General features: G+C 41.7%; 1 protein-coding gene across 4 annotated transcripts in view; it reads left to right on the top strand.

The window, feature by feature from the left end:
* RELL1 (RELT like 1) overlaps positions 1 to 26,094 on the top strand; it is a 78,798-nt gene that overhangs the window by 25,445 nt on the left and 27,259 nt on the right. For all 4 annotated transcript variants that reach the window (XR_008717100.1, XR_008717099.1, XM_055588249.1 and 1 more), the window contains exons 2-3: positions 15,836 to 16,060; positions 19,960 to 20,031. Coding sequence is in view for 2 of the 4 variants with exons in the window: in XM_055588249.1 (XP_055444224.1) it covers positions 15,836 to 16,060; positions 19,960 to 20,031 (297 nt within the window). In the remaining 2 variants the exon portion in view is untranslated. The remainder of the gene's footprint in view (positions 1 to 15,835; positions 16,061 to 19,959; positions 20,032 to 26,094) is intronic.

Below are 26,094 nucleotides of genomic sequence, written 5' to 3'. Positions count from 1 at the left end.
CTAGACAGACCTTTGTTGGCAAAGTGATGTCTCTGTTTTTTAATATGCTCTCTAAGTTGGTCATAGCTTTTCTTCCAAGGAGCAAGTGTCTTTTAATTTCATGGCTGCAGTCACCATCTGCAGTGATTTTGGAGCCAAAAAAATAAAGTCTGCCGCTGTTTCCACTGTTTCCCCATCTATTTGCCGTGAAGTGATGGAACCAGGTGCCATGATCTTAGTTTTCTGAATGTTGAGCTTTAAGTCAACTTTTTCACTTTCCACTTTCACTTTCATCAAGAGGTTCTTTAGTTCCTCTTCACTTTCTGCCATAAGGGTGGTGTCATCTGCATATCTGAGGTTCTTGATATTTCTCCTGGCAATCTTGATTCCAGCTTGTGCTTCCTCCAGCCCAGCATTTGTCATGACGTACTCTGCATATAAGTTAAAAAAGCAGGGTGACAATATACAGCCTTGACGTTCTCCTTTTCCTATTTGGAACCAGTCTGTTGCTCCATGTTCAGTTCTAACTGTTGCTTCCTCACCTGCATACAGGTTTCTCAAGAGGCAGGTCAGGTGGTTTGGTATTCCCATCTCTTTCAGAATTTTCCACAGTTTGTGGTGATCCATACAGTCAAAGGCTTTGGCATAGTCAATAAAGTAGAAGTAGATGTTTTTCTGGAACTCTCTTGCTTTTATGATTTTCCAACGGATGTTGGCAATTTGATCTCTGGTTCCTCTGCCTTTTCTAAAACCAGCTTGAACATCTGGAAGTTCACAGTTCAATCACTGTTGAAGCCTGGCTTGGAGAATTTTGAGCATTACTTTGCTAGCTTGTGCTGCTGCTGCTGCTGCTGCTATGTAGCTTCAGTCGTGTCCGACTCTGTGCAACCCCATAGATGGCAGCCCACCAGGCTCCACCATCCCTGGGATTCTCCAGGCAAGAACACTGAAGTGGGTTGCCATTTCCTTTTCCAATGCATGAAAGTGAAAAGTGAAAGTGCAGTCGCGTGTGAGGTGAGTGCAGTTGTGCGGTAGTTTGAGCATTCTTTGGCATTGCCTTTCTTTGGGATTGGAATGAAAACTGACCTTTTCCAGTCCTATGGCCACTGCTGAGTTTTCCAAATTTGCTGACATATTGAGTGCACCACTTTCACAGAATCATCTTTTAGGATTTGAAATAGCTCAACTGGAATTCCATCACCTCCACTAGCTTTGTTCGTAGTGATGCTTCCTAAGGCCCACTTGACTTCACATTTCAAGAAGTCTGGCTCTAGGTGAGTGATCACACCATCGTGATCATCTGGATCGTCAAGATCCCTTTTGTACAATTCCTCTGTGTATTCTTACCACCTCTTAATATCTTCTGCTTCTGTTAGGTCCATACCATTTCTGTCTTTATTGAGCCCATCTTTGCCTGAAATGATCCCTTGGTATCTCTAATTTTCTTGAAGAGATCTCTAGTCTTTCCCATTCTATTGTTCTCCTCTATTTCTTTGCATTGATCACTGAGGAAGGCTTTCTTATCTCTGCTTGCTATTCTTTGTAACTTTGCATTCAAATGGGTATGTCTTTCCTTTACTCCTTTGCTTTTCACATCTCTTCTTTTCACAGCTATTTTTAAGGCCTCCTCAGACAGCTTTTTTGCCTTTCTTTTTCTTGGGATATCCTAAAGGAAATCAGTCCTAAATATTCATTGGAAGGACTGATGCTGAAGCTGAAGCTCCTGTACTTTGGCCACCTGATGTGGAGAGCCAACTTATTGGAAAAGACCTTGATGCTGGGAAAAATTGAAGGCAGAAAAAGGGGATGACAGAAGATGAGATGGTTGGATGGCATCACCAGCTCAGTGGTTATGAGTCTGAGCAAGCGCCAGGAGATGGTGAAGGACAGGGAAGCCTGGCATGCTGCAGTCCACGGGGTGGCAAAGAGTGAGACATGACCGAGCGACTGAACAACAACACCCCTCTCAGAGCACCCCATGATGTGCCTACCCCTTGGGATCCCCTCAGAGCTCCTCAGCCTTTTCTGTCTTAGAGGCATGGTGGGTGGCTTCCTGGCCTGTGTCCCAGTGTAGACAATGGCAAGCTGACTTTACCTCATGGGGTGAGCTCAGGTTAGATGAACCTTCTGTGTTGTCTGAATGTAAACCTTTGAGATATTCTGGAAGATTCAGGAAGAATCTAGAAGTTGAGCTCCTTGGCTTCTCAAAACACCTGTATCCTAAACTGAATCCCTTCCCAAGGAGTAGCTATGAGGCTGTAGTTGTTTTCTGTGTTCAGTCTTTTGGTGCCCTTGAAGAGTTGTGTTTGGTCAGAAAGTTCTGTGGCCTTAAGAAATCACTTTAAATGGTAAATCTGAGACAGTTGTGGAGAATGCTAGGAACTTTTACTCTGCAGAGTTCGTTTTCCCATTCTAGTTAAAATGGAAACCTGGAATGGCAAATATTTACAGTTTCCGGCATTATTTTTAAGTATTTTTTATCTTTGTATTGACGTCACCCAGTTTCAGTCCTTTGTTCTGGTTGCTACCTGGGGTTCAAGAGTAATTCAGTTTTGTCCTCCCAACCTCCTGCTTGTCAAGAATGTTTATTTCCTTTTTGTCCAGCCAAATTCAGTTTTTCTTTTGAAACCTAATATAAAGTCTTTTCTTCTTGGATCCACACTAATTATACTTCCCTTCTCACCTCCTGTGGTACTTATACAAAGAAACTGCAGCTTAAGGAAGGGTTATGCTCCAGACATTCCGTTTTGAGTAATTGGAAAGTACGCTAGAAATTGAAATGCATTTTCCCATTAAAAATAATAATTAGGCTCCCACAAAGGCTATTTAAAAAGTGACAACATAGGACTTAGAGAACTTTATTATTACAGAGAAGGTGAAAAGGAAAGTGGACTGCTGTGTGAAACACTTGGATTCAACATTTTACCATATTCACTTGCTCACCCTATCTGTCCACCCGTCCATCCATCCATTTACCTACTTTTTTTGGCTGAACTCTTGGAAATCAAGTTGTATTCAGTGTTGCATCTCACCTACATCCCTCTGCTATCATTTTGTAGGACTGAGGACTTCCTTCCGCATAACCACAACACCATCATCACAGCTAAGAAAATAATTCAAGTCTGTAGTACTGTTTAATCCATTTTCCTGTTGTCCTCAAAATAGCCTTTATTGCTGTTTTAAAATTTTTATTGTTTAGAATCTGGAACCAGACTGCCATCAGGTTTACAAACCTCATTTTGTCCTATTATTTCTAACAAAAGCTTTTTGAAGCCACATTTAGCCAAGTACTGGGGGAGGCGAGGAGCTTTCCTTGTGAGCTCTCCTGGTATGTTGAATTCTTGGGTGCTCCTCTCCCATGCTTAATGCCTGTCTCTGGATCCTGGGTGCTCCTGCTACCCTGAGCACTGCATTTTAGCATCCTCCAGGGTGCAGCTGGGGCTTCCCTGGTAGCTCAGATGGTAAAGAATCCACCTGTAATGCAGGAGACCCCGGTTCGATTCCTGGGTCAGGAAGATCCCCTGGAGAAGGGATAGAAGATATTCTCCAAGAAGAGTATCCACTCCAGTATTCTTGACTGGAGAATCCCATGGACAGAGGAGCCTGGTGGGCTACAGTCCATGGGGTCACAGAGAGTCAGACATGACTGAGTGACTAAGCACAGCACAGGGTGCAGCTGGTCTCTCACGGGTATGAGCAGAAACCTCAGAGACAGCTGCATTTTTCAAGGGACCTCTTAGCCAAACGCTCATGTCAATCAGGGGTTCACAACCAGACATTGCTGATTTATGCATGTTTTTCTGAGGAAGGCTTTCTGGGCCTCCATCTGTTCCTATAGTGGTTTTTGCTGTCCAGAATCAAGTACAGCAGAAACCAACACAACATTGTAAAGCAATTGTCCTCCAATTAAAAATAAAAAAGTAAAATTGAAAAAGAGAATCTTCCAGTATCAGGATAGCATTTCAGGCAGTTCAACAAGGTAAAGGTAACTGTACCTTGTATTGGGAGGGCTTTTGTGTCGTGGGTGAGTGGACTCTGGGCAAGTGGGTCCTGTCTGGGTGTCGCCTTCCTGTCTTGTCACAGCTGTGGAGTGGGGGAGGGTGGGCTGTAGCAGCTGTCTATCTGGGAGGCGTTTGGAAACTGGTAGCTGCCTGAAGTTTCACTACAAAGTTTAGGACTTATTTATATACTGAAGTTCATTGTTTTCCAATTTCCATATAAGCTCATTTGTTCTCTTCATACATTTTAAGCTTTTAAGCTTTGGGCAAATGGTGGTGCTGGGGGTGGGGGTGGTATCTCTTAAGAGCTCCATGGCCTTGGTTATCTCTGTAGCCAAAAATAGAAATAATTGGGAATGATTTTATTTTGTAGAATTTGCTTTGCATTCTGCCCTTTCATTGTGTACATAATTGATTTAAACTGTGTTTAAACAATTAGCTTAATAAAGGAGGTTGTTTTTCAGGAGCTAATAGATCTTAGCTCAGCCAGAGCAGGATTGAGAGGCTGTGTGTGAGCTGGCTATGAGCACTATCCTGAGATGAGATCTGCTTGGCTTTTCACTCCAGGCTCTTACTAGTTTCCAACCGTGTGACCCCGGGCAAGTGGCAGACCCTCTCCCACCTCCAGTTCCTCTCTCTAATGAATACCCACCTCATAGGACTGTGACCATCAAAAACCCTTGAGCCCCGTGGCCTAAGCCCCTTTGTGAGGTCTCATCAAGTATATTCATATTTGTGCAGCAGACTCGGTGGAGCAGAGGTTGTAAATAGCCTCATATCAGATCAAGTTCTGCTACCAATGAGTTTGTCAGATTGAGTTTTGCTGTGAAATGAGGTATAAGACTTCTTATCTTTAGAATTTTGGGGATTTTGCCTTGTGGACACAGGAGGGTATGTTTTACCAACCCAGAAGGAATTGTGGATGGAGCTGAAGAAGGCTGAGTATGGAATGTCAAGAACCAAGGACATTGGCACCAGCACATAATATTCCAGTTGACCAAACTGAGGCACAGAGAGGTAATCACAGAGGCAGCCAGGGCAAAGCTGGAGGAAGAAAAACCCCTTTAGAGAAATGCAAATTTTGCCCTCCTAGTCAGTAATGTAGTCCAACAATAGACTTTTGGATCCTGTGATTTGGATGTTTTTGCTGGAAAAAAAAAAAAATAGGGTGTGTGAGTGTGTTTAAAAGCAACATTCCAACCAAGCTGGGTAAGCTATCTATTTTCCAGCCAAGTCCTTTTCTCCCATCAGAGAGTTGTTGGGTAACCCAAGCTTCTGAGAACGTACCCCTTTCCTCATAGAATTGCTATCAGAACCATCAAAATGCTCTTGGCCCTGGCTGGAATGAAGCTGCTTTGGGAGGAGTCATAAGGGCCTCCTCATCTGGAGTCTCAGGTTATCACCGTCTTCCCCATTATTTTAGCAACCCTTGAGTTATGTCCACTGGGTTTGAGGAATGCCATTTCTGTGCCATTGCTTCTCAGCTCCTGTTATCATTGGGGTCAGTTGGAAACTTAAGTATTACTTGGAAACCAGGCTAGAAAACTGCTTTTGATTTTGGGGGGTTGACTTTGAGCCCTTCCTCATACTTCTTCCTCAGTTTCTTGCTTTCGTTTGTGACTTTGTCAACAGGATCTTGGCAAAACTCAATACTAATGTGTCCTCAAAATAAAGTGAACTAAGACAACCTGGCTGGGTCTAGGAAAAACCCAAAGGATTTTGATAACCCCTGGCTTTTGTTGGACATGACTTACTTGTGATGTTGTGGAAGGGAATCATGTTTATCAGTAAGAGCTGAGACCCTCCCTGTTTCAGTGGCTATTGGTATGTGTGGAGGTTACTAAAGATACTAAAGATGAGGTGATGGGCTTGTTTTGAAGAGGCTGAGGGACCTAAGCTTGTGGCCTGCAAAAGATGAGCTGTGATTTGGGAATTGGGTAGGAGCTCAGAGATGGAGGACAGTTTCAGTTTTATACTTGTTCATCCAGGAAACTGCTCTGAGGTCTGGTAGTAGGCATTTTCAAAACATCCTACTTTCTGCTGTGCTAATTGGAACTCAGTTTTGAGATCTGGGGAGCCTTTGATCTCAGTTGTGAAATATGAGAGCAAACCAGCATTTAGCATTTTAACAAAGAGTTGGTAAATGATGACCTCAGGTCAGGGAGGAGGAAGCAGCGTCCATGCAGGCAGGATCTAGACTGCCTGGCCTGAATCTAGGAGCTGTCATGTAGTAGCAAGGTGACCTTGAGAAGACTGTGTGACCTGTCTGTGCTTCCTTTCCCCATTTGTAGCATGGGGAGAATGCCAGTAGCTGTGTCGGAAGTTCGCTTTGAAGAGTCAGTGCTTAGCTTAGTGGTGGCTTGTAAATGCTCCATAGTGTGGTGGTGGTAGTTCTTGTTGGTAGTAATAGAGGAGTAACAAACCTGTCTGAGCTAGACTTCCAGCACTTCTAGAACTCTTACCAACCTCTTCCTTCCTCTGTTTTGCCCTACACTCCCTTCTGACCCTGATCCCTGGTGTCTGATCCCCTTGGGTCTCTTGTTTTTCTTTCCTGCTCCGGTGGCCCTCCTGCATGGGTTATCCCAGTTGCAGGTTTGGGGTGCCCATCTCAGCTGTGCCCCGAATGCCTTTGCAGTCCTCTCCCATTCCTGCAGACTCTCCACTAAGCCTCACCGTCCCCACAGGCCCCTTATTCTTCCCTGGGGTCTCAACAGATGCCATCTCTTACCTTCAGAGACAGCAGAGGCTCCCAGGCATCCTTTCATTCGTGGTCCTTCCGCCCACCCTAAAGGCTCACTCATGGACCCCCTGCCTCTGGAGAACGAGGTGTCCTTTTACCTGTTCGAGCTTTTAATCCACCTCCTTCCTTCTTACGGAAATCATCTCCTCCAGTTCCTCAAGGTCATCACTTTACACACTGTCTCAGACTCTCCTTTTTGCTCCTTTTCTGCCTATAAGGAAACACTCTGCTTTCAGTCATTTTAAAAAAATTACAGGGAATTCCTTGGCAGTCCAGTGGTTAGGACCCCACACTTTTACTGCTGGGGACTGGCCCAACCCTAGGTTGGGGAACTTAAGATCCCATGTGCCATATAATTCTTATGTAAAGGTTTTATAGTTAGATGACGGATATGCTATTTGTTTTAATGTTCCTTATTGTTGTACAGATTGGTATCTTAAAAGAAAGTACATGTCCTGTGAAAGGAAGGGTTAAAAACCATCTGCTAGAGAGGCATGCTCCTGGCTCTCTGGGAAAGGTATTACTTTGGATGATGATTTTTATCTATAATTACCTTTCCTTTTTGTTCTCAGAGAGCCTGATCTTTATTATAATATGTATTGCTTCATATTCACTAAACTATATATGAAAAATAATCTTTGTTTATAGTTTGAGGGGAGTTTTGAAATTACTGCATGAAGATACTTGAAACTTTTGCTTCATTGAAAAGCACTGGATGTTTTGAGAAAAATCAATAAAACATATTCCTACCATTACCCAAAGGGAACAAAGTTATTGAGGTTTGAAATAGCTTGCCCCCAAATCATAATTCCTCTAGCATGGGGATTTGTGGAGTACCCTTTGCAGTGAACAGCTAATCATGCTGTACTTGGTGAATTACTTTCATTATATAAAACAAACTTAGTCATTGCACATTGTAAGGAATGTTCAAATTGTTTCATTAAAAACACAACGTTATGCATGCTATTAATTTTTAAGACACATTACCAAATGGGTCATGAATATTAAGTGAACACATTTATTCTACCCTTTAAAAAATATACACATTAATTTGTAGTTGATACAAACTTCATCTTCAGAGTATAAAACAGAAGACAGAATATGCACAGTTCCCTTCACTTGGCTGCAAAATGATTCACCTGAAAATCTAAAATCATTGAAAAAGTTTAGTGCAACTGTGATTATTCTCACAGACTTCCATTGTTTACTGTTCACAGGCACAAATATGCAATTCTCAACTGTCTTTCAACCTCAGAGGCTGCAATTCTATTGGTTGCTAGTAGATGGCAGAATGATATTCTGTGGGTCATGTGTACAATTCTGTCCACAGAGATACAGTTCCAGGTAAAATTCGCATTAGGTTTGTGAGACTCAAAAGATAATGTTTATGAGAACACATTTTCAAAGTTGTGTTTTCTGATGGAAAAGTTCCATTTACAAATATGTATTCTTTGAGATGGAAGATTAATAATGAATTTTTCCAAATAATAAATGGCTATTCATGCATCAAGGAAAAAAAAAAAAAAAAGATCCCATGTGCCACGCAATGCAGCCGGAAAAAAAAAAGAATTCAAAAAGGCAAATAAAAATTTCTTCCCCTCATGCTGAAGGTGAACTCCCTTACTCTTAATGCTCATATCGCGCTTCTAGAAAGAGCAAACTGAGCTGTTTCTGCTCCTCAGCCCAGGGAATCTAGCCTTTCCTTCTGGTCTATGAAAAACCTCTCCCTCCAAGGCCACAAAGATCTCCCACTGAATGGTTTTTCTTTCCTTGTTTATTTTATTTATTTATTTATTTCATTTTATGTACGATGTATGTATGTGTTTTAGGATTTAAGTTTACTTCAAGAGACTATGGAGAAAGAGGTAGCAAAGCACAACAAGGGGATAGTTAAAAAAAAATTCCAAGTTGCTCCCTAAGTCAGCAATTAAAGATTTTCCATGTGTTCTTATGTGGACTTCTACGTGGCCCAATTTGTCCTGAGTTTTTCTCAATTCTCTTTCAAAAGATTCTTCTTAGGGTGTTTCTTTTTTCTTTTTATTTATTTCTTTTTATTTTTTTTACTGTGGTAAGAACACTTAAAATGAGAATTATCCTCTTAACAAATTTTTAAGTGCACAATGCAGTATTGTTAACTAAGGGCACAATGTTGTACAGCAAATATCTGGAATTTATTCATCTTGCATAACTGAAACTTCATCCCCATTGAATAGCAGCTACTCATTTCTCCCTGCCCCTGGCTCCTGGAAACCACCATTCTGCTCTCTTTCTGTGAATTTGACTATTTTAGATAATCTCATGTAAGTGGAATCATGCAGTAATTGTCCTTCTGTGACTGGCTTATTTCACTTGGCCTCATATCTTCTGAGAGTCCCTTGGACAGCAAGGAGATCAAACTAGTCAATCTTAAAGGAAATCAACCCTGAATATTGATTGGAAGGACTGGTGCTGAAGCTGAAGCTCCAATACTTTGGCCACCTGATGAGAAGAACTGACTCATTTGAAAAGACCCTGATGCTGGGAAAGATTGAAGGCAGGAAGAGAAGGGGACAACACAGGATGAGATGGTTGGATGGCATCACTGACTTAGTGGACATGAATTTGAGCAAACTCCAGGAGATGGTGAAGGACAGGGAAGCTTGGTGTGCTGCAGTCTGTGGGGTTGCAAAGAGTCGGACACGAGTTGGTGACTGAACAACAGCAACAACAATGACAACAATGTCTTCCAGGTCCATTTTTGTTGTCCTTTATGGTGAGATTTCCTCCTTTTTAAAAAAGCTGAATGGGATCTGATTCATGTCACATACATGTCACATTTCTTTATCCGCTCAAAGATCAGAACATTTGTTCCCCTGGCTTCGAAGAGTGTGGCAGTGCAGAAGATCCTATTTCAGTTCTTTTGGATAGACACCCAGAAATGGGGTTGCTGGATCATGTGGTAGTTCTATTCTTGTCTGGTTTTTTTTTTTTTTAGAAACCTCTATACTATTTTCCATAGTGGCTGCAGCATTTTACATTTCCTTCCTGTTTTATTTGCTCTCTCCTGAAGCATCTCACCTAGCTGACTGCTCATTCTTTCTGGAAACTCCTTCTTCTGTGTTCCAAGCTAGAGTCCTGACTTCTCTTCCTAGTTCCTCATGGAGTAGATCCAGTTGCTCAGTGGGTATTTCCATTTGAAGGTCCCCTGCTTATTTACCTCTATCACTACATGTTCAAAAACATATGGTTCTTCTCCATGCAAGTACATTAGCGTATATACTAATCTATGCTGCTGCTGCTAAATCATTTCAGTCGTGTCCGACTCTGTGCGACCCCATAGATGGCAGCCCACCAGGCTCCCCCGTCCCTGGGATTCTTCAGGCAAGAACACTGGAGTGCGTTGCATTTCCTTCTCCAGTGCATGAAAGTGAAAAGTGAAAGTCAAGTCGCTCAGTCGTGTCTGACTGTTTGCGACCCCATGGACTGCAGCCTACCAGGCTCCTCCGTCCTTGGGATTTTCCAGGCAAGAGTACTGGAGTGGGGGGCCATTGCCTTCTCTGCTAATCTATGCTAGGTACCCTGTAACCAAACACCACACACTGGGTGACGTAAAAAGGAGAAATTCATTGTCTTATTGTTCCGGAGGCTGGAACTCCAAGAACGAGTGTCAGCAGGGTTGCTCTTTCTGAGGGCTGTGAGGGTCTGTCTGTTCTGGTGGTTTGCTGGCAATTTCTGGTGTTCCTTGGCTTCTCCAAAGCATCACTCTAATCTCTATCTTCATGTAATGTTTTTGCCTCCAGATTTCCTTTTTTTTTCTTTTAAAGGACAACCGCCGCATGGGACTAGGGTCCACCCTAAAGAGTTCATTTTAACTTGATTACCTTTGTAAAAAGACCCTGTATCCTAATATGGTCACGTTCTCAGGTACTTGGGGTTAGGACTTCCACATATGTATTGCTGCTGCTGCTGCTGCTAAGTCTCTTCAGTCGTGTCTGACTCTGTGCGACCCCATAGACGGCAGCCTACCAGGCTCCCCCATCCATGGGATTTTCCAGGCAAGAGTACTGGAGTGGGTTGCCATTGCCTTCTCCACATATGTATTGAGGGTGAGGCAAAATTCAACCCATAGCACCATTCAAACTTGATTTTTTTTTCCAGATATTTTTCATCTCAGTGAATGGCACCAGTGTTCACCATGTTATTCATGCAGACGCCTGGGCATCATCCTTATCAACTCACTTGCACTTCTGTTAACTTAGGGTCCAGAGCTTACAGAATTTGGAGGCACAGTTTTGAAATAGGAACCATAGGATCCAACAGGTTTACAAAGGGATCAGTGATCCATGACTCTCAAATGGCTCACAACCTCTGCTCTATATCTTTTTTTTTTCTTTAAAGTGTCTACCACCTTGGTACATATATAATATATATGTAAGAATTTTAAAAAATTACAGAAAAGCATAAAAATATAATTAATAATTAACCTATTATTCAATTACTCAGAATCACTTACCACTTTGGTTATTTCTTCATGTAGTTTATACCTTCATGTACTTTACTTATTTATTTATTTTTTACTAGTTTGTTCCTACAGTATTTATGGTTTTTGAATCCATCTTTTAAAATTCATTATTAGATAATAAGTATGTCCCCATATCTTCACAAAATCTTCATGAATAGTTTTAAATGGTGCATATTATTCTGTCAAATGGACAGACAATGGTTGACTTAGATATTTTATTATTATCCCATTGTCAAACAAGCAGTTGTTGCTGTTTTTGACTTTTTATAAATAATGTTACAACAACCTTTGCTATTAATTTGGACTCAGTTTTTTTCAGAATTTAAATATGAGTCAGCTAAGGATGAAGACAAAAGATGGACGTGGTGTCTCTAAGCAGATTATTAGTGTAAAGTGAAGAAACAATTAAGCCTACCTAAGTTAACCAGTATCTTAGGCATTAATTGTGAATAGTTAATTTGTGATTTAAAAGTTACTCTTAAATTGCTGAGGTAGATAACAGGGATTCTCCGCAGTGATTTTGGAGCCCAAGAAAATAAAATCTGCTACTGTTCCCACTTTTTCCCCATTTTTTGTCATGGAGTGATGGGAATAGATGCCATGATCTTAGTTTTTTGAATATTGAGCTTTCAGCCAGCTTTTCACTCTCCTCTTTTACCTTTATCAAGAGGCTCTTGGGATGACAGAAATGTTCTTTATCTGACCTCTCTAATATGGACCAGTTAGCCACATATGACTGTTGAGCACTTGAAATGTGGTTAGTCCACCTAAGGAACTGAATTTTAAATTTTATCTATTTTTAATTGACTTAAATTTAAATTGCTATTTGTGGTTAGTGATTACTGTATTGGATAGTGCAGTTCTATCAAGATAATAACTAAACTCTTCTATGTGCTGTGCTTAGTCGCTCAGTCATGTCTGACTCTCTGAAACTCCATGGAATGTAGCCCAACAGGCTCCTCTGTCCATGGGGATTCTCTAGGCAAGAATACTGGAGTGGGTTGCCATGCCCTCCTCCAGGGGATCTTCCCAACCCAGGGATCGAACCCAGGTTTTCTGCATTGCAAGCGGATTCTTTACCAACTGAGCACAAGGAAGCCCAAGAGTAAACACTTTTATAGTGCTTATCTTTTCCTAAATACTCTAAGTGCTGAAAGGTTGTTGTTGAATCATGTGAATACACCAGGATTCTTGGCCCCCGGAGGAGAAGAATTCAATCGGGGCCAGAGATGAGGCTTGATCGCTCAGAGCTTTTGTGTAATAAAGTTTTATTAAAGTGTAAAGGAGATAGAGAAAGCTTCTGACATAGGCATCAGAAGGGGGCAGAAAGAGTACCCCCCTGCTAGTCTTCAGCTGGATGTTATATAGTCACTAGCAGTCTGTTAATGAAAGAAAGGAATGTCTTAAAATTCAGAATGGCACCAGGCCCCTCACCCATAAGATGCATTTTGGGATAATCTTTGCACCAAATGGTTTATCCTGGGCCATAAAATGATTAACTTGAATCTTAAAGAAGGGCAGACCACCATACAAATAGTTTCATTTACATAGATTAGGGGAAAAATATCTGAGTATAACATACTGGTTTGTCAAGTAGGTTCTGGGCCAAGAGGCGGAACCGACTTGGAGACACAGTTTGGGGTAAAGGCATAGTACATTAGCGTAGCTTAAGACAAATATTTCCATAAGAAAAAGGCTCAAGAATAGCTAACTTCAGGCGAAACCAGGTGTCATTATGGCAACACAGTATTTTAAGGGAAACCTCCCTTTAAATTTGTATAGAGAAGGAAAAAATATTGCTAGTTTGTTTCCTCCTGCCGCTTAAGAGAGATAAAAACGTCTGACACTTGCGGGCTATTTCCTCCATTTGGAGACCCCTGGCCTTCCTGCCTGTTACCCTGTCATTTTCATCGACTCCAGTCCCCAGGTCCTAGTCTACAAAGACTGTGAAAAGTTTGTCCTTTTTTCCTCCTTGAGAATTCCAGACCCCTCTCTCCTTGGGGACCCCTAGATTTCCTATCAACCTGCCTAGGAAATGACTCTCTCAGTGCTTTACACATTAATGTGTGTAATCCTCACAGTGAATTTAACAAATAGTCTTCCAGTTACTTTGCTATATAAAAAATTGCCACAAAACTTAGTGGCTTAAAACAATGACTGCCAAAGAATTTGGGGCCACATTTTGAAACCATTGTAGAGAGGTACAATCATTTTGATTCCATTTTACAGATGAGAAAATTGAGCACAGAGCAGTTAAAAAACTTATTCAAGGTGACATGCCTAGTTAGTGGCCAAGCAATTATTTATGCTAGGCAGTCTGACCTTTTAGCTACAGTGCATCTCTGTAATTCATGTTTCACTAATTTAGAGTCGTATCTTCCTCAGCTTTTTCCATGGTGTGGTAATTATGAGATTAAATGACTGACACCTGTCTGTAAATCACAAACTGTGAATTCATAGTATTTTCAAGGGTTTCCTAGAGGTCAGTTCATGATGAATACACATTCTTAACCACCTGATTCGGGAGGAGCTGCCTGGCTTCAAGTCTGAGCCCCCTGCTTCCATTCCTGTTTCTGCTGCTTCCTAAAGAGAATTTATCACTTCCAGATTGAAACTGACCATGATTCTGAGTAAAACTCTTTCAGTCTTAACATGTTGCCTGCTTTATCTATTCTTGTTGCATGGAATATGTTTTTAAAAAGGAATTAATAAATAAAATGCTTAGAATTACTAAGGGAGTTAAATATTTCTGGTTTTACTGAAATTAAGTCAATATTAAACCCTAATTTGGATGATATGTTTGCATATATTTAGGGAAGTGTGTGTGTGTACTCTTTTTTGTTCATTCATCCATTTAATTATATTCTTGGGAGAGAAATCAGAATAAATATGTAGCTTATCCCCAGATTCTAGAGGTTTCATGATAATATAAAGAATGCCACCTTTTACAAAACCTGAGAAACCAGCAGTTTCCTTTCATGGGCAGAGATAATGGTTATTTCTGTCTGAAAGTGAGGGAGCCCTTTGTCCTGTGGTCTCTGTTTGATATTGTTTGCTGCAGTGATGAAATGTGGTCATTTCACACCTGGGATTTGTCCTCATGTGATCATTTTTTTCCCCACCAAAATACTCTCCAGAGAGTTTATAGTTAAATGCATCTAGATTCCCAGTTTCTGGGTTTCTTAAGCAGTATGTGTAAATCTCTGTGATGCAGAAAACCTCATTGTATCACTTCAGAATCTGAGTACCCCAAATAACGAGACTTCATTTCAGTCAAACCCCACATTTTCCTTTAGTCCTCATCCTTCCTGACCCCCTCCTTTGTGTGATAACTCCCTTTTCATCTTGTGTGTGTGAATTGATACTTGGCTGATTTTCCACACAGTTGGCTCTTTCTCCGTTATCTTAACTGGCAGAATCTTATATTGTATGACCTGGGCTGTTTCTCCCTCTCACTCCTTCATGGAGGTGACTCAGTTCCCTGTATATCCTGGCACACTCGTGGGCCCAGATATCCTGCTGCTTCTGGTGTAAGTCCATGTGGAACTTTGACGTGTCCAGAAGCAAATGGCTCCTTCTCCCCCGTAGATGCCCCCTTCCCAGCTGCACTGTTTCTGAAGTCATAAAATAGGTCCCCACTGTTCCTATTTCTTTTAGTGCCCCATGCATACCTTCACCCAGTCTCTCATGCCTGCCCAGGTGTTTAGTGCCCATTTCCAGCGCTACCCTACAGGTTCCAAGTTGGCACTGGGCATGCTGTCTTGTTTTCCACTCTCTATCCAGCTCCCAGCTGGTGCTTTTCATATAACAGTCATGCCATAAATGATAATCTGGGTTGGTGAGCAAATACGCAAATGCACGTGCTTCCATTTTTATATGTGTGCCCCTAGGCCAAAACATGATGTGTCCTGGATTGTCTCTCTTTTTTCATGCACTAGATCAGTCAGTTTACTAAATCCTTCTGGGACATATGCTCCACGAGGACAAGGGTCTTTGTTTTGCTCAGTGGTAAGTCACAAATACCTAAACGATGCCTGCCATGTAGTTGAGCATTTGCTTTGTTGTAGAAATGGTTCTAGATGTTTTATGTGTATTCATTTATTTCATCTTTATAACAAGCCTCGAGGGGTGTGTTGGGTACTATTAGTATGTCTGTTCATAAGAAACCAAGGCATGGAGATTAAGTCATTGTCCAGAGTCACATGGCTGCAAAGTGGTGGAGCTGGGACTTGACCCCAAGTCTCCTGAGTCTGTGCTTTTAACCGCTAAGGACTCTGCTATGATACCACCTAGTGATGGTGTGTGTACTCTGTGTGCACCCTTTGCTGAAACTGTGCATTCACTCCACGATGTATAGATAATCTCACAGATGAATAAGCAGAGGCTAGCTTGGAGAGCTTTAAAAAAAAAAAATTGCCCCAAGGGGGCCCAGGTTATGAGTAGCAGGGTCAGGATAGGAACTCAAGCCCATGTACCTGTCCTGCCAGACCCACCAGCCTCTGCCTGGCCTGTGGTTTTGGAAACAGACTCACATTTAACAGGAACATTTCCCAAGGTTGTCAGATGTTCCTTGTCTCCAGTAGACATCTGATGCGGCTGTGTATGTTTCTTCCTCAGATCATAGTGGCAGCCACCCGTTACCCTACAAAACCGAGACGACGCCCTCACCCACGAACAACAATGGGAATGGACACCCGGAATACATCGCATATGCCCTTGTCCCTGTGTTCTTCGTCATGGGTCTCTTTGGCGTCCTCATTTGCCACCTGCTTAAGAAGAAAGGCTATCGATGTACAACAGAAGCTGAGCAAGACGTTGAAGGAGAAAAGGTTGAAAAGATAGGTAAAAATCTGGATTATTTTTTTTTGTGGGCATGTGAGTGCAGACAATTTTTTAATAAGAAATGAGTCATGTATGTTTTCTGTCTCTGTAAAGCAAATGATCCATCTTTTTTCATCAAAATATATTTGATGTAATAACATTATGTAAATTTAAAGTGTGCAACATGTTATTCTGGTGCATTTATATATTGTAATATGATTGCCATTGTAGTGATGTTTAACACCTCTATTACATAATTGTCAGTTGTTTTTAGGATAGGAATCATTCAGTTCTAGTCTCTCTGTAGGTTTGATAATTATAGTACAGAAAAGGCAGAGGAACCAGTGATCAAATTGCCAACATCTATTGGATCATAGCAAAAGAGAATTCCAGAAAAACATCTATTTCTTCTCATTGACTAATTGATCAGTGGATCTTCTTTATCCATTCATTCTTTGATGGACATTAGGATGTTTCCATATCTTGGCAAGTTTGAGTAATTCTGCAGTAAACATAGGAGTGCATCTATCTTTCCACTTTCACTTCCTGTTTTCATTTCCTTTGGGTATATACCCAGAAATGGAATTGCTGGATCATATGATAGATCTATGTTTAATTTTTTGAGGAACATCCATATTGTTTTCCTTAGAGGCAGTTCCAATTTACATTTCCACCAAGTGTGCACAAGGGTTCCCTTTTCTCTACACCCTCACCAGCACTTTTACAAAATGATCCATCTTAAAGGCAAATGCTACGGTGTAGCATCATTGTAAATATTATAGGAACCACACCTAGAGTTAGAAACTTTGCTTTCATTTACTAAATAACTACAAAGTCATTTACTCTTATTTACCTTGTGGCCTTGGGCAAGTTAATATGCTCTAAATCACTGCTATGTTTAATTTAACTTAAATTTTATTAATTTAATTAAAATTTTAATTTAAATGAGGACAATAATCTTCACCTAGTAAGAGTATTGTGAAATTAGAGAGAAGATACATTTGGTGTTTGTCACAAATGGCACTCAGTATATATTAACCCTTGGGCTTTCCTGGCTCAGATGGTAAAGAATCCACCTGCAGTGCTGGTAGACACAGGAGACTGGGGCTGGATCCCTGGGTTGGGAAGATCCCCTGGAGAAGGGCGTGGCTACACACTCCAATATTCTTGACTGGAAAATCCCGTGGACAGAGGAGCCTGTCGGGCTACAGTCCATAGGATCACAAAGAGTCGGACACGACTAAGCAACTAACCCTTTCGCTTTTTTCATATAGTAACCCTTACTGTTGCTGTTGAATTAGATTCTAATAAGAACAATAGGAAAACTGAAGAGGTCTCACCATTTTTGTGCTGCTACTTTTGCTAGGGGAGTTAATCTTTAAAAATTGATTCCGTTGTGCAAAAGTAATTGTGGTTTTGCATTGTTGAACTTTGCCATTTGATATTAGAATACTTTCTTCAATGTGGTTATGTTATACATCATTTTAATGTATATGTTTTGTATTTTTTGCTAATGAATTATTACTTGCTGCTTATTTTATATGTATTTTAGACTGTGGAAATGATGTTAGACAGAAAATTTTCTTATTTGAGTTCAAAATGGGTCAGAAAGCAGCAGAGAACTTGTAACATGAACAATGCATTTGGCCCGGGAACTGCTAATGAATGTACAGTGCAGTGGTGGTTCAAGAAATTTTGCAAAGGAGACTAGAGCCTTGAAGATGAGGAGCGCAGTGGCCAGCCATCTGAAATTGACAACAACCATTGAGAAGATCTTTGAAGCTGATTCTCTTACAACTACAGGAGAAGTTGCTGAAGAACTCAATGTTGGCCATTCTATGTCATTTGGTATTTTGAAGCAAATTGGAAAGGTGAAAAAGCTCGATAAGCAGGGGGGGGCCTCATGATCTGACCACAAATTTAAAAAAAACCTGTCATTTTGAAGTGTCGTCCTCTCTTATTCTATGCAACAACAGCAAACCATTTCTCGATCAGATTGTGACATGCGATGAAAAGTGGATTTTATACAACAACCAGAGACAACCAGCTCAGTGTTTAAATGGAGAAGATGCTCCAAAGCACTTCCCAAAGCCAAACTTGCACCAAAAAAAGGTCATGGTCACTGTCTGGTGGTCTTCTGTTTGTCTGATCCACTATAGCTTTCTGAATCCCAGAAAAGCTATTACATCTGAGAAGTATTCTCAGAAAATTGATGAGATGCACTGAAAACTGATGTGTGCAGCTGACATTGGTCAACAAAAAAGACACAACAACACCCGATTGCACGTTGCACAACCAGCGCTTCAAAAGTTGAACGAATTGGGCTATAAAGTTTTGTCTCATCTGCCATACTGCCAAGTAGCCAACTAACTACCGCTTCTTCAAGCATCTTGACAACTTTTTGCAGGGAAAATGAAAATGCTTTCACAACCAACAGGGAGGTAGAAAATGCTTTCCAAGAGTTCATCAAATCCCGAAGCATGGATTTTTATGGTATAAGAGTAAACAAGCTTACTTCTCTTTGGCAAAAATATTTTGAGTATAATGGCTCCTATTTTGATTACTAAAGATGTGTTTGAGCCTAGTTATAATGATTTAAAATCAGGATCCAAAACTGTAATTACTATTGCACCAACCTAATATGAGGTTGCAGTTTATGTTTATTAAGTAAATGGTTGTGTGAACAGTGCAGTGGAAAAATGACAAGAGCTGGTACTTTTGGATTGACCTCAGAGTGTCTCATCATTTCTTCCTCACATGGAGTTGCTGGATTGTATTTGAAAACCCTGAGAGGTGAAGCCCTGTTTTCACCACAAATGTACTTTTCAACCATCCTTTCGGGCCTTGGAGAATAGTCGGTAACTCTGCTTATCCTTTTCAGACCTCAAAGGGCAGTTTTTGCAGAAATGTGACATTTGGGGTAGGTCACCCTTCAAGTGGGATCAAGGGCAGAGTTGGGGAGCTTCTTCATTCCTTGCCAGCTTGCTGGCCTGTTGGTTTTTCCCACCCCCACTGACCTTTGAGGCAGGGAGTGAGCACAGTTGCACGATGAGTCATGTGTGAGTTTATGAGCAAACCGAGGCTGAATGTTTGTCAACAGAAAGCGGGACCTTTCTCTCTCATCCTCTGCAGACGCTGTGTAGGTTGGCTTAGTGGTCAGCACATGCACTGTCTAACTGGACGTGCGTATTCATGGGGAGGGAGTGGCTTGGGTGGAGAAGACACTTTTCCAGATTACATGGGTAGGATACCACACCATGATTTCTAGGTCAACCCTCCTTTTTATTTCTTGTGTTATGGAAGCAAATGATAAGGATCAGTTTCAGACTGAAGGTTTGACTTTTTTTTTTTTTTTGTAAAGACTATCCCATGTAGAGAGTCTCTCAAAGTAAACTGAGTTTGTAGGTAATTAACCATGGCCAACATTTAGATCATTTGGAAGTATATTTCAAAGTCTTGTGAAGACAGAGATGAATAATTACCCAATTTAAGAAATAAATTAATACTCTGTGTATGGAATATCTACAATGAAAATAAAATCCAAGAAGTTTTTATTTTAATTATCTTTCTTCTTTCCATTTCCCCTTTGTGTTTAACAAAATGATGAGAGAGGAGTAATAGTTGTAAGGACTGATAAAGACATCTTGGAAATTAAGCATGTGTCTGGACTTGAGAAGATATTGATGGGCAGTTTGCACCTGTTCTGCTGAGAAAGTCGCTGTGTGCTTTCAGTCAGGTGTGCTGAGAGTGTGCTAAGAGGAAGGTGGGTTAAAAGAAAGCAGAGCTCTTAGCACCATGGGTCATCAGCTGAGCTTTCTGGAGACTGTTCAGAGAAGTCTTAGGCTCTGAGACTGCGTGTCTCTTTGACCTGATGCGGGTGAGCAATTGTAACCTGTCCTCCCCTCCCCTTTCTCTTTCAGAGTTGAACGACAGTGTAAATGAAAACAGTGACACCGTTGGGCAGATTGTCCAATACATCATGAAAAACGAAGGTATGGCTGTTTTAGTGCCCAGAACAATTCATTATTCACGTTTTATTAAAAACCTGCTTCAGAGAGTTTGTATGGATTCTCCTGTCAACGTTTCTGAAGTTATTGGTAGCACCTTCCACCTAAGCTCAAAAATAGCCCAGCTTCCAGCATTATCTTATCAGGAGAGTTTCACAGAAGTGAGTTTTCTACGAGTCAGTGGGTCTGAGTGTTGCCAAGTAAGCCCTGGAGGCTTACCTTTTAATCCTGGCATCGCCTTGATTTGGGGGAAAGTCATATTACCTCATGAGCCTCAGTTTCTTCCTCTAAAAGAATATTTACCTCATGGTATTATTGTGACATATTACACAGAAGCTGCTTGGTATAATAAGCACTCAAATATTATCTATTCCTTTTTTTCTGCTTTTAAAAATACTGTGGTAAAATACACTAAACATAGAATTTGCTGTTATACCCATTTAAAAATGTACAATTCATTGGCATTAAGTACATTCGCAATGGAGAAGGAAATGGCAACCTACTCCAGTCTTCTTGCCTGGGAAACCCCATGGACAGAGGAGCCTGGCAGGCTACAGTCCATGGGGCCGCAAAGAGTTGGACACAACTGAGCACACACACACTCACACACACATGTTCACAATAGTGTACAAAGATCACCAGTATCTAGTTCCAGAATCTTGTCATCATCCCAAACTCTGTACACACTGAGCAGTCACTCCCCATTTTCCACCCTCTTCCCCTCCAGCCTCTGGCAACCCTTCCTCTGCTTTCTGCCTCTATGAGTTCACCTACTCTATGATCTGTTCTTAAGTGTTAAAGCTTTTAAAAGGTCTAAGCTTCTCTGGTGGCTCAGTTAGTAAAGAATCCGCCTGTAATACAGGAGACCCAGGTTCAGTCCCTGGGTGGGGAAGATCCCCTGGAGACGGAAATGGCAAGCCACTCCAGTATTCTTGCCTGGGAAATCCCATGGACAGAGGAGCCTGGTGGGCTCAGTCCAAAGGGTCACAAATTTGGACACGACTTAGCGACTAAACCACTACCACTAAGCTTTAATGACTTTAAGCGTTTTTTTCTGTTCTGAAATGTATCCTAAACCCCTGTTTTCTTAAATTAGTTTAATCCTGATTAGATAAATCAGGGTCATTTTTCTGAAACACTGGTGATTGTCTCCACAAGATACCACACCCCAAGTGACTTTTGAGGCGTGTGGCACTCCTGCCCACATACCTCTGAACTAAAAATGCCACCTCTCATATCAGTAAACAAAGAAAGTCATAGCCATCAAGCCGTCCATTACACGCCACAGTGGTGAACCCTGAGGGAACCCAAGAAGGAGAGAATGCCTGCCATCTAGCAGCCATCAGACTACAGCCTCTCCCTGACTATGAGTCCTGAGGAAACTCAGGATGTGAAAACACTGGATGCTGGCCCCAGATAGCTGAGGTGCACATCAAAGGAATGATTTCAGTGAGCCCAGACTCTTACATCTTCCCATACATGGAAAAGCGCTGAATTCCTTGACTTGGGATGTCTGGTTTTCTTTTATTAACAGTAACAGTGACGTTCTGACTACCTGATCTTTATTGCAAAAATTCTTGTATATTTTGGCTCCCTCCTTTGTCTTTCCATAGCAGTCTCTCAGTTATCTGAGAGTCTTGTCTCCTGAGCTGAAGTCCTCAGATTTGTCTACTGAATAAAACATAACTTTCAACTTTTAGGTTGTGCATAACTTTTAGGTCACAGTTTTTTCAGCCAACATATCCGATAGCCCTATGCTTTGAATTCTCATGAGAATGTAAAACAAAATGTTTTCCTTGGGCTCTCTCTGGGCCCTGGTAAACACTGTCTCAAGCTGCATGCACTGACACAGCTGAGCCCTTTGTCTGAAAGTTGAAATCCCTCCATACTGCTCAGTAAATACCTGCCTTCTGTTCCAAGCCCCTCCCTGGGATCCTGTGTCCCCATAGCCTCACTATTAACCAGAGCGCCTGCCTGGCCCAGGCTGCAGTCAGTGCTTCTGACCTAGAGAAGCAGCAACTTCATATGGTTCAGCATACTTTTCCTTTTTCTTTAGAGTGGACTTTACATATTTGGTATTGATCTAGGTGCTTAATGGGCATAATATTTAATCCTCAAAATATTCTTCTGGAGTTGATATTATTATACCCACTTTACAGATGAAGAAAGGAAAGCTCCAAGTGGTTGGTCACATGGTTAGGGAGTAGTGCCACCCTGGATGGGCCTCTTTCATCTATACAGCATTGCCTCGCCTCTCTTCTAGTTTGTCACTTTCAGTTTCTCCAGGATTGAAAACCAGATAATCCAACTTAATAGGATGATGTTTAAAATAACAAAAAAGACAGTGATCAATTGGATTCGATATCTATTTTATAAAACAGATCTTGTGGCTCAGCTGGTAAAGAATCTGCCTGCAATGCAGGAGACCTGGGTTTGATCCCTGGGTTGAGAAGATCCCCTGGAGAAGTGTAAGGCTACCTACTCCAGTATTCTGGCCTAGAGAATTCCATAAACTGTATAGTCCATGGGGTTGCAGAGTCGGACACGACTGAGCGACTTTCACTTTCACTTTTTTTCACTTTTCCTTCAGGGAGCAGTATTTGGTGATGCTATTCTTGAGGACTCAGTGGTGCATATTTCTTTTGCATAAAGAAGTGGATTTTAATTTACATAAGAAGTACACAAATTTGTTCTTGGCATAAAAGCTCCAGCCATTACAGAAGTGCACCGAGTAAGGTGTGGCTGGCCCTTCATTTCTCCTGGGTCTTGCACAGTCGAAACTGCCTTCATGTACGTGTATATGTATGGTTGAGTCCCTTTGCTCTCCGCATGAAACCATCACGACTTGGTTAAAGAGCTATTCTCCAATACAGCTTCCCCGGTGGCTCAGATGGTAAAGAATCCGCCTGCAATGCAGGACACCTGGGTTTGATCCCTGGGTCAGAAAGATCCCCTGGAGAAGGAAATGACAACCCATTCCAGTATTCTTGCCTGGAGCATTCCATATACAGAGGAGCTATAGTCCATGAAGTCGCAGAGTCGGACAAGACTGAGTGCTTATCACTCACTCCAATACAAAATAAAAAGTTGAGGGGAAAAAAAAAGAGAAAGAAACCGCCTTCATGGCTTTTGGAAGTTTGGAGACCTGTGGGACCTGGGCTTCTGAGAGCTGAAGCAGCTGCTGAGTGAGTGAGTGCTGCACGAGGGGTTACTGAGAGGTGAGTGGTGTGAAATGTCAGCTGTGAACACTTCGCTGGGGGCTGAAGTTCTCTTGTATAACTTCATATTTGGCACTGAATGCTTGCTAACTGCCAGGCCTGTTCTAAGGGTTTTCTGGGAGCCCTATGATTCAGATATATCATTTCCAATTTATTGTTGAGAAACCGAGGTCCACAGCACATAACTGACTTGCCACTGTCACCCTGCTGCAAGTAGCAGAGCTGAGATTTAAACTCTAGCCTCTGACATCAGAGTCCATACTTGTGTACTGTCACTGCTTCTTCCTGGTGTCAGGAAAGATGAATGATAAACTTCCTCCTTTCAAAGAGATAACATATACAGCTGGGGCATTTTATAGAATTCTAAATATTGATGCATTAAATTATCCAAACTACCTTATGAAGTCAGCCCTGTTACTACCCCATTTTGCAGATGAGGAAACAGGGACCCAGAGGGTAAGAAAGTCGCCTAAGGTCATCAAGCTGGCCTGTGGCAGGATGGTGCCAGCAGTGGGCTCTTTTCCCCTATTACAGCCGAGGTGAAACCTGTGGGTCCCTGAAGGAAGCAGACTATATAATTTCCTCACTCCCACACTCACAGACTCTAGGACTCCTCTTTTCTTTTTTAATTATGTCATCTTCCTTTTGGAAAGTAGCTTTTTAGTTTCTGCTGCCTTGATTACCAGTGGAGTAATCAAAGCACTGATTTCATTCTTTCTCCTCTGCTCCCCCGTTCTTTGCCTCTGTCTTTCTTATTCTTCACTCTTCTCCCTGTAAGGGCCTTCGTCTGTCACCTATGATTTCTCCTGTGACCTCATCCTTGTGTGGCCTTGGTTCTCCTTGGCCACCAGGAGACATCTGATTTCACTGGGTCCTCACACACAGTGACCTCTCTAGCTTCCAGCCTGTGCCAAAACCACAGCTGGAGGATTAAATAGGTACTTGGGGCTCTTACCAGTTTATACCCTAGTTTTATTAGTTTGCCTTGAAGACTTAAATTCTCTGTAGAACAGAATGTATTTTTCTTTTCTTCGTCATTAACAGACTCTGAACTTAATATCCATTTAGATCTCCATGTTGAGGTTAATTAACTTTATATTTTTAAAAAATAGCACACTATAACAATTTTTCTTTAAACATTGAAAAAATGAATAAAATTGAGTACAAACCATTACCCTTTTCTCATGTTTATTTAGGTTTTCTTTGCCTATATTTACATATTTTAAAACACTTTCAGTCCTGATATATGACTCATCTTCTGCTTTGCATTTTTAATTTGGCTAAGGGGGTAATACTTCACCAGTACTTATGGTGACATTCTTATTTATGGTTTAAACCTATCATGTCTTGGATGTTGCAAATCCCATTTCGTTTAGACAACTATCTCTTGTAGGATGAATTTATTGGCTAAGCTGCACACTGATTATTTTCCCACTAGTCTGTAATCCTTTCTAAACAGAGCAGGACTGAAGAGCATTTGGGTGATCACTGCGGAAGTTTGGAAAGTACCTACAACTCTCCAGCTGGGCTTCTCTGCCAGGGCCAGACACTGTCTGAAAATAGCAGCACCTGTCAGTATTGTGATTACTGTCCAAGCACCCCTGATTATGGTTATTTACGCTGGGCAGTAGAGAGGGGTCCCTTGGTGAAATTCTTGTCTTGGCACTCAATTTGTGTGATGGCTAAAAGGGTTTCTTCATAAACTACCATCATTACTGAGTAGATCCCTGAAACTTGCCATAATAATTATGCAAATATCCTGTGAACTGTTAAACCATCATCATTTGGGTGGAGACTCAGAAGGAGTAGGGAGGAGTTGGTTGGGGTGAAATGCACCCTCCCTAGAGTCAGATAGACCAGGTTTTTGTATCTAGGTCTGTTTCTAGCTGTGGGATTCTGGACAGTCAGTACAGTCTTTAGGCCTCAGTGTCTATCTGTAAAATGGGGATGATAATTCTGCCTGCTATTAGAGTGAATCCGACACAGAAGGTCTACAAAGCTTTTTGACAGTGGCTGGCACATACCAGGATCTTGCCTTGAATGTAAGGGAAAACTTTAAAGAGAATAATGGTGGGAGAGAAAACAGGTCTGATTTTGACTACTCTATGCATAGTATCCTGAGAAGGCAATGGCACCCCACTCCAGTACTCTTGCCTGGAAAATCCCATGGATGGAGGAGCCTGGTAGGCTGCAGTCCATGGGGTCGCTAAGAGTAGGACATGAATGAGCAACTCCACTTTCATTTTTCACTTTCATGCATTGCAGAAGGAAATGGCAACCCACTCCAGTGTTCTTGCCTGGAGAATCCCAGGGATGGGGGAGCCTGGTGGGCTGCCGTCTATGGGGTCGCACAGAGTCGGACACGACTGACGTGACTTAGCAGCAGCAGCATGCATATTATCAGGCAGAAGTCCAGAAAAGAAGAGAGGAAGCAGTATTTGGAAATGACTGCCCACTAGAAAATTTCCCCTGTTCTTGACAGGTTTTGCTTGCCCTGTAACTGACTCCTCCCATCCTTTGGACACCCATGAAAGGAAATATAGTTGGACAGAATGTTGACAAGTGTAGGGGAAGGGACTTCCCTGGTGGTCCAGTGGTTAAGAATTAGCCTTGCAATGGGGAGGATACAGGTTCGATCCCTGGTCAGGGAGCTAAGATCCCTCATGCTGCAGAGCAACCAAGCCCGTGTGCCACAACTACTGAGCCTGTGCACCATAAAGAAAGATTCCCACAAGATGCAACAAAGATCCCGACGCAGCCAAATAAATAAATTTTTTTAAAAAAAGTGTAGGGGAAACTGTCTCTTGGAGCTTATTGGAGTTATGAGTAA

Source organism: Bubalus kerabau, chromosome 7 (genome assembly GCF_029407905.1).
Source record: "Bubalus kerabau isolate K-KA32 ecotype Philippines breed swamp buffalo chromosome 7, PCC_UOA_SB_1v2, whole genome shotgun sequence".
In the NCBI taxonomy this organism is placed as follows: domain Eukaryota; kingdom Metazoa; phylum Chordata; class Mammalia; order Artiodactyla; family Bovidae; genus Bubalus; species Bubalus kerabau.
The sequence above is the reverse complement of the archived record's forward strand: the minus strand, read 5'-3'. Positions and strand labels throughout refer to the sequence as shown.